Source organism: Lactuca sativa, chromosome 1 (genome assembly GCF_002870075.4).
Source record: "Lactuca sativa cultivar Salinas chromosome 1, Lsat_Salinas_v11, whole genome shotgun sequence".
NCBI lineage: Eukaryota > Viridiplantae > Streptophyta > Magnoliopsida > Asterales > Asteraceae > Lactuca > Lactuca sativa.
The window spans coordinates 149,574,909-149,583,841 of NC_056623.2; the positions used below are offsets into that span (position 1 = coordinate 149,574,909).

The following is an 8,933-nucleotide window of genomic DNA, read 5'->3' on the forward strand; positions in this document are numbered from 1 at the left end:
GAGTGGTATTTTGGGGAACTTACTAAGCTTCGTGCTTACAGTTTTTGTGTTATGTGTTTCAGGTTTCCTCAGGATCACGGGACGGCACCGGCTCGATTGTACACACCAGAGGAAGCGCTTGTTTGAGGATCATGGTTTATCAATTGATTGAACAAAAGAGTCATGTATTGTAATTTAAACCAAATGGGATTTCTATGAAAAGTATTAAAGAGATAAGTAATTTTAAATGAAAATTTTGTTTTGAAAATTTTCGGTGTAACAAAGCTACTAGTTCTTGCATTGAGATTACTTTTATTAGCACAAAAATGTATCATGTCTGTCATGTGAATAATTCTGCTATGCAATAGGTTGTATTTATTTGAGGAAGGGGACAAGTATGTCTAAAAAGAATAACCTAGTATTGAATATTTTTTCTATAGGTACATTTGGGCACCAAAACACAAAGCAACCTTATCCGTCCGAAATGATTTTTTTTTTCTTGATTTGACATCTAATTTGTGTCATTGAAATAAAAGCACTAGCTAACGTTACATATGCAGATGAAATTATTGGCTTCTGGATGATGGAATCTTGTAACATGTAATTGAACTTGTTCTAGCATTTTTCATGCACTTTTAGATATTGCACAGAAAACATAAAGACCAACCGAAAGAGTCCAATAGCTTTGCAAGAAAACACCTGTAAGTAAAGATAAGACATTTTACCCAATGTTATTGGTCCCAATGAGGTTTTGAAATATCCATTACCTGAATCATAAATCCTAAGTTCCACATATTCACAACAAGGTTATTACTCTTTCCACTTCTTTCCATCCAAAACTTCAATGAAAATATATTTTAGAAAAATTTGTAACAGTTGGTTTTGTGTGCTATTTTTTTTTTCATTTATGTTACAAGAGTTTGGGAGAAATAGAAGTACCTTAGGGGCCAACCTCCACTATGCCATGCCAAACTTTCTTCAACGGAATGCTTTAAATTTTGCTTGAACGGCTAATCAAAAGAAATATATTAAAGGTTTGAGAATGATAGCAAAAGATCCAACAAAAGTTACGAATGCCATTCAGTAAGGGGATCTTAGCTCAATATTAGTTTAGCCTGCAAATTTGTTGTTTTGGGTTTGAGTTCATATGTTCCAAATAGTTAAGATCAGACTATTAGTTACTCCAATTCAAATCCAATCCTTTGACAACCATATTTGTAGCATGTATATATATATATATATATATTGTTGGTAGAAGTAATTGTTTTTTGAACTTGTGAAAATACATAAAAATGATATCTACCTGTAATAAATCGCATGTTCTGCAGGAGGTATTCTCCGCTTTGAAACCGAGTTGCAGTGAGATCTCCACCAATGATGTGATTCCATGACTTGTAATAATCTAACGCATCTGCTTCTCCATAATCAAACACAAAACTTACACCACACTCCTTACAAACTGCACTAAAATAATCATTTGGTTTCTCCACCACAGTAACAGTAATGTGGTCACCACATTCCACCTCATTCTTCCCAAACATCCAATGGCTTAACAATATTACACAGTTTCCACCAACTTTTTCAATGTAATGTATGTATACCCAAGTGAGGTTCTTCGTTATATTACGAAATATAATCGGTTTCAAATCAAATTCAAGCCGGTCATGCTGAAATGGAGATGCCAGCACACAGCAGAAATTCAATCCTGTGAGGTTATTAGGAGATGACGGGACTGTAAATGATATTGATGGCCCCTTGATTCTATCTGTGATCCAATTCGGCATCTCTATGCCTCCATAAATAGTGCTGAATATTCCAAATTCATAATACATCTGCAAATACAACCAACTTCATTAATTATGTATACATAGATTATATTCACACAGAGACAGATTGTTAACTAGAGCAAACCTGGATTTCAGATTCCTCTGATCCTCTAAACCGTACATTGGTTCGCACACGCCTCTCGTTAAGGAAGTCTAGATTAGTCCAGCCCAAACTACGAAGTACCTTTTTCTCAACCCCTTCCATTGGTTGGACTTTGATCAAGCCTTCAAATTCAAATGACGAAGGCGCAAACAACTGCCATTCTACTAAGAAAATGAGTGGCGACATTTGTGGATCAAATAGAAGTTTATGTAGCAAAGGATTACCATCAGAATCACCAAAGAGTTTCAGACGTTTTAGTGTATGTGGAGGACGCTCGACTGACGTCAGCATATTACAATAGGACATGCTAAGATTCTCAAGCCTAGGAAGGCTTCTCACACAATTGGGCAGGGAAACGATGGGATTGCCATCTAAACATAATTCTTTTAGCATGACTAGGCAACTGAAGTCCATGGGAAAGGATTCAATAGACAAATTATTATTTGCAAGTGACAACACTACTAAAGATCTTGGCAAAGAATTTGCTAAAAACTTCAAATCACTTGGTATAGACTCCACAACAGCAGTCGAATAGGATTTTGTGTTTATGTCAGTGTTGTTATCCGGGAGCATTTTCGATGAATCCATATCCCTAATCTTGATTCGAGATTGTTTAAGATAGCAACCATCTAGCAATAGTGTTTCAACTCTCTTCAACATGCGTAAGATTCTTGTATGTTTTTCAAGCTTGTTGCAGTAGCTTAAATCAACAAAAATAAGTTGTGCACATTGCTCAATTGATTCACAAACCTCAAACAAACCAATGCAACCTCTAAGTATTAATTTCTCAAGTGTAGGGAGGTAGTCAAACCCACCAAGACTACGAAGTTGTTCACAGAAACTTAAATTAAGAATCTTCAACGATCTAAGCAACCTTTGACCTTTTGAGCACGATCCAATCAATTGCTGAAATTAAGATAAGTTAGATTGCTGGTGTATTTTTTTTTCAACTCGGCATGTTGTAGGAATAAATAGAGATGAGTTACCTTTATCCGCTTTGAAGGTCGTTGTTGATAGCTATGACAAATCCCAAATGATTCAATATTGCTATATGACATGTCAAGAGCAACAAGATTCTCCATTGGTAAGTCCATAGGTATAGAATTCAAAGGGAAACCATGCATACACAACCATCTTAATTCTTCAGGAAAATTCTTGTAAGAGCCGGTTATTTGCACATAATTGAGTTGTAGCAACATTAAACTATCCATCTTACTTAATGCATCTATTTTTAACTCAAGTGATCCATGTAACTTCTCTTTCTCAAGCAAGCGCATGTCAAGGGTTAGTCCTAGAATATTTTCTGTGCCCTAATAAGAAAGGGGGTGAAAAAGTATTTTAAAATGTTAGGCATGTGTTTAGAAGTATAAAACGCTTTAAAAAAGTATACATGGCCTCTTACCTTTTTTTGTTTCAACACTCTAAATGATTCATGGCCCCATAATCGACTTCGTTCCCATGGCTTGTAAAGTGATTCCTCACGTACTACAAATCTTCCCATCTCTTGAACCAACCGATGCATCACCAACTCGTTATTCCATCTAATACTAAGAAGGCATTTGTCGATGAGATTTGTGATCCCAGTTTTTGTTTCTATATCACATGCCTCTAATATTGTTACGGTAAAATTTATATCCATTCCAACAAAAATACAAGCAATATGTTTAAACAACTCCTTATCATTTTCTGATGGCAAAGAGTCAAAGCTCATCCTTAAGACATTATTTATAGGGGAACCATTTTCTTTCTTTAGCCTGTCTATGTACCCCTCCCAATATGTCACATCTCGATTATATAAAGACCTACCCAAAACTTTAAGAGCCATTGGATGTCCTTCACAATACTTCACAAGGTTTTTTGATACCTCTTCATAACCTTCCTTAGGATTGTTGCACATGAATGCATGATTACACAAAAGTTTTTGTGAATCGATCTCGGATAATAATTCAATCTCATACGTTGTGTGCTTGGGTTTAACTTTCGTTTTGAATAGTGCACAAATCTTTGTCAACCATGCATCTTTTGTTGTTATTATGATCTTGGTTCCTGGATGAAAACCTTTGCTTCCAAGTAATGCATCTAATTGGTTGGGGCTACTAATATCATCTAGAACCAGAAACACCTTTTTAAGAGCTACTGCATTCTCTATCATTAAGGTGTATGTAGAAACATCATGCACTAGAACTGAACTTCTTTTTGAAATGTCATGATACATTTGTTTTTGTACATCAAGCAACCCATTAAATTTTTCATCACATCTCCCAGTGATATTTTCAATGAAACTGCTTGTGTCAAATTCATGAAAATGTAACGCATAGACATATTTGGCTAAAGACGTCTTCCCCATCCCACCCATACCCAATATAGTGAGTATATCAGTTGTATGTGAGGATGTATCTTTCAACCATGAAGTAACGAAATTAATGGAATCTTCCATCCCAATAACTTCTGGCAATGGAAATCTTGAGGGTATTTGTAATTTACGGAAGATGTCGTTAACAATTTCGTCAATAAACTCCACCTCTAGCCTAGAATTTGATTTTAGTAAGAACCAGATAACACAATCTGAAAAACTAACATGCCATATTGGAGATTTAATTTTTATAAAGTTCCAAATCAAAATGATATAATATTAAGCTATTAATTAATAAGTTTTTCACATAATAAATATTATCAAATTTCATTATGTTTTTACAAAACCATCAAGCTATGTGGCTTTGCATGAAACAATATAAAATGTCAGTGAATAGTTATAAGTTAACTGTTACTAGCTAATAACAACTAAGACTATTAAATTTATCATAATAAAGGATGACATGCTTTGTAGGTGGAATTATATATATATATATAAAAAAAAAAAAAAAAAAAAATAGTAGACGCATTATGACCGTTCATTTTTTTTTGGTGAAAAACATTTGATTATTATTAAAATGGTTTATCTATGAATTTATCTATATAAAATTACAAATTCATAGCAAACACTACAAGAAACGGAACCTATAGGGACGACATTTGTCGTCTCTATAGGTTAGAAAGTCGTCCCTATAGATGGCTGTGAGGACAAGTCGCCCCTATATGCCTTTGTCGCTATAGCCCCGTCGCAATAGATAGCTTTTGTCGTCGCTATATATATCGTCGCGATAGGTAGCTTTAAAGATGACATATCGTTGTTGTTGGTTCATAGTTGTCATCCCCATTGGTGGACCTATAGAGACGACATGTCATCACCATAGCTAGACCTATTGCAACGACATGTCGTCCCCATAGATGTTGTACAAAATTCACATTCAGCTCCCGTTTTGTGTTTATTTTTTCAGTTTTCTCAAACATATTAAAGCAAAAACACAAAATTTAACTACAAAACATTAAACTATCATACAATATCAAAACATTTGAATATTTATACAATTATTTACCAAAACATACTACACAATTTGAAATTGTTTAAAAGTTTCACACAGTTTGTTTATTTGCTTGCATCACCACCTTCACACCTGAAAACATACAATTGGGAGAAATTCATGAATTGAAGAAACTTTTGCAAGTAAGATGAAACCGAAATGATATAATAATAAAGTTAACCATTTACCTGGTGATGTCATTGTAAGATTCTTCACTTAATGAGTCCAACTCATTAATTGTCTCATCAAAAGCTTGTTTAGCCAAATGGCAGGCCTGAAAATAGTTTATTACAATCAGCTTCATCTACAATTAATTCAGCTAGGCCTGACCCTAACTTTTTAGTGTTTTATTATGAAATTATGAATTCTTTCCTTAATTACTGCAGGGAGATCTGAATTTGCAGTAGCAGACACAACCTATATTTTTGCAAGTATAACAATAAAATGACAAAAATCATAAACTAGTAAAAATAAATAAAAATAACCAAATCTAGATATATTTAACTATAAGTATAATGTTTATTATTTAACGGGGTTATAATGAATATTCCGCCATAAAAATGAAAGTTAACAAAATGGAGGAGTGATATTTCTTCGTATTCCATTCCATCAGGCAATTAACACAAATAGCTTCTTTCGATAGAATTGAATTCTTGAAGGAGATTGAAGCAATGCCATACTAATTTACCTGATATCAAGTGTTTTTTCATGGATAGTTCAGATAAGTGGTAAAGATTTAAAGGGTTCCTGCAAAAGGCTGTAATAACTAAACTTATTAAGTTGATAACAAAATGTGAAACTAAGATGGTTTATAAAGTTTGAGATATAAAACATTTGGATTGTGAAATAATGATAACATAAAAGTCACTAAACTTACCCTGGAATTTGCTTCTTTTGCTTGAAAAGAATTCGTAAGTATGACATCATAGCTACAAAGATCATGCAAAAGAGTAAAAGAGACTAAATTCCAAGATAATGGATTAAAGAAAACTTTTTGTGTTAAAAAGGAAAAACATACTTGAGCCAGTAAATTATAGTCTTTTTTATCCCCACTAGCTTCCAAAATATTCACAAGAGCTCCAATATGCAGACAACATACACATGCCCCTCTTTAAAGGAGTAAACCTGTAAAAAAATAGTCAATGATGACTGTCAAAATCTCTTGAAATCATAATATATCAGAAGATTAAATTACAAGAAACCATTGAATAAATTGATAAGGTTTAAAGTTAGATGATTGCTAACAAAATGTACAAAACCTTAAGAAAGCCAAATTCCATATGAATGAGATACGTTCTTATTTCTAATTGAGTTCATGTTCTTAAGTAAGTGACATACAACTTTCTAATGCTTCATAAGCGATAAGGACAAGCTAGTCATATCATTTTCAGACATCAAATTTCTTGAATTTATTCTAAATATTTTCATTACTATGCAAATAAAATCATAGCAATTAAAGAAGCCCAGAGTCTCATGAACAACAAAATTACCTCAATTTCATATCCAATTGTTCTCAAAGTAGCTGCAACAGTAAGAATTAACATTCACTGTGGATCAATGAGCGGATCTGCAAAAGCCTACAAAATGGAACTAATAGAAGTTAAAGTTGAAACAACAGAGCAATACTGAAAACAAATAGTTATCGAATTTGAGTTTGTCGTCATCATCATCCTTAACCTATATCCCAATTTCAATTTCAAACACATAATTTCTAACATTTACCTCAATAAACAGAGAATTACTAACGTGATAGCAGGAGTGGAGCTTGTATTCGATAGAATTTATAGCCGGATGTGAAAAGGAAGGCGGTAGTCAGATCGGCATTGAAACTAATCGTCATTGTTGAGCCCACGATTGTGTTCAGAAACTAGTATCATAATCTATGGAGAGAGGAAGAACATTCACAGGGAGTGGGAGGTGAGGAAATCGTTGGAGGAGAAGATAATGGCTGAAATTAAGGATGGGAGAATCTTCGATCGCTCTCTCTCTCTCTCTCTCTCTCTCTCTCTCTCTTGAAAGAGAGACTGATGATTGAATGTGCAGGAATGAAACGAAGAAGGTTGTTCTCTTGATTTAAGGCATAGAAAGCTATGGGGACGACAAGTCGTCCCTATAGCCTTCCCCAAAAACGCGCCTCCCCTATTTTCTTTCCCGCTTAACATACTGAGAACACGATAATTGTGGTAGGTAAAAGGAAAGTCAACTCTATGGAGACGACATGGCGTCCCTATAGGGCGTGTAAAGCAACGACATATGTCGTCCCTGTAGATCCCGTCTCTATATATGCTTATTCTTGTAGTGAAACCTTTTAAAATTAGCCAAATGGTTTAACCTACACCTACCTGTATGAATTAAATTATGAGATTAAATAATTAAAAAAAAAAAAAAAAGACTCAATTCTTAAACGTATCTTTATCCAAATAAAAATGCATCAAAAATATGCCTATTTGAACTTATTGAACTGCATAACGTGAAGATGACATTGACTTTTCATTAGCTAATTAAACAATATAAATGGAGTACGGAGATACGGGTAAGAAAGTGATTACCTGCCATTTGCATCCTTCCCTTTCAAATCAGCAACTTCTCTAAGTGCATTACTCCATCGGTCAATCTTTTGAGCCCATTTGCTTCTTTTATCTGTATTTGCCTCTGCCTCCATCTTCTGTATATGATTAGCCATTGCATCTCCAAAGCTACCTTCTTGCTTCCTCACATGTGCGGGCTCAACATGATAGAAGATGGGGATTACAACATGTTTGGATATCCTTCGTTGCTCAAGGATCAATACCAGTTCATCAAGACACCATGTGGAATCAGCATAGTTCTGGGACAGCACAATAACAGAAGCCTTGGATGATTTAATTGCACTCTCCAATTCTGGTTTCAGATCTTCTCCAGTTTCAATTTCTTCGTCATCCAAAAAGGTATTAATATTGGCATGTATGAGGGCATTATAAAGGTGATTAGTGAAACTATGACGAGTGTCAAGTCCTCTGAAACTTAGAAATACGTCATATCCATGACCATGAGTTGATGAAGAAGATGAAGATCCTTCTAAAATTTCATGGAGCTGAACCATTATGAGTTATGGGTGGATTCTTGTTTAATTCTTGTTTCTCCCAATAAGGTAGTATTGTGTTCTAAAGCTTTTGAATCCCACACTTTCCTTACTTCTGCCTCAATCTCAAGATCCCATGCATATTGTCTCTACAGAAAATTCATATTATTAATAACTATGTAATTAGTTAAGTCTAATCAACCAATTTAATATGCTTTAGAAATAACCAACACCTATACAGCTACGTATTGAATATTGATATAGAATCACCATAACGTTAAGATGAGAATTATTTAAAAATTAGTTACTTGGTTAATTAGATTGGTTAACCTGTTTTTCTGCTTAAGTTTAGTGCAAGAAAATATTAAACAAAACTATTCAATTAAGTTACAAAACCTTTATTTTGATCTGATTAACCCACCATTGACATCCCTAAAAATTTAAATAAGTTCCATCTAGAGTTCAGTTAAGTACTCCTCAAACAAATGAACTACAAGATCCAATATTACATCCTATGAAAGGAATTGAAAATGTATAGGCAATTTCCAATCTTTCACTAGATG

The 8,933-nt window shown here is 34.0% G+C and overlaps 2 protein-coding genes and 1 long non-coding RNA gene across 3 annotated transcripts; all 3 read right to left on the reverse strand.

Moving 5' to 3' along the window:
* Positions 1 to 375: 375 nt before the first annotated feature.
* Positions 376 to 4,345, reverse strand: LOC111916660 (disease resistance protein RUN1). The gene is made up of 6 exons (XM_042897350.1): positions 3,311 to 4,345; positions 2,895 to 3,218; positions 1,891 to 2,814; positions 1,283 to 1,811; positions 919 to 989; positions 376 to 678 (listed from the first exon to the last, which is right to left on the reverse strand). Exons 1-5 carry the CDS (start codon positions 4,343 to 4,345, stop codon positions 958 to 960), a joined length of 2,844 nt encoding a protein of 947 aa, XP_042753284.1. The 3' UTR covers positions 376 to 678; positions 919 to 957.
* Positions 4,346 to 5,402: 1,057 nt separating this feature from the next.
* Positions 5,403 to 7,455, reverse strand: LOC111916669 (uncharacterized). The gene is made up of 4 exons (XR_008227667.1): positions 6,800 to 7,455; positions 6,328 to 6,434; positions 6,187 to 6,238; positions 5,403 to 6,066 (listed from the first exon to the last, which is right to left on the reverse strand). It is a non-coding gene; the product is annotated as an uncharacterized LOC111916669 (long non-coding RNA).
* Positions 7,456 to 7,647: 192 nt separating this feature from the next.
* LOC122195449 (disease resistance protein RPV1-like) lies at positions 7,648 to 8,391 on the reverse strand. The gene is made up of 2 exons (XM_042897351.1): positions 7,859 to 8,391; positions 7,648 to 7,651 (listed from the first exon to the last, which is right to left on the reverse strand). Exons 1-2 carry the CDS (start codon positions 8,389 to 8,391, stop codon positions 7,648 to 7,650), a joined length of 537 nt encoding a protein of 178 aa, XP_042753285.1.
* Between the last annotated feature and the right edge of the window lie 542 nt (positions 8,392 to 8,933).

Bases quoted from the DNA above. Each gene is read 5' to 3' on its own strand.
- LOC111916660 (XM_042897350.1), bottom strand. From the start codon at position 4,345: ATGGAAGATTCCATTAATTTCGTTACTTCATGGTTGAAAGATACATCC. The intron at 3,219-3,310 runs GTAAGAGGCCAT...CTTTCTTATTAG, and splicing joins GAGTGTTGAAACAAAAAAAG to GGCACAGAAAATATTCTAGG. The intron at 2,815-2,894 runs GTAACTCATCTC...TCTTAATTTCAG, and splicing joins GACCTTCAAAGCGGATAAAG to CAATTGATTGGATCGTGCTC.
- LOC122195449 (XM_042897351.1), bottom strand. From the start codon at position 8,391: ATGGTTCAGCTCCATGAAATTTTAGAAGGATCTTCATCTTCTTCATCA.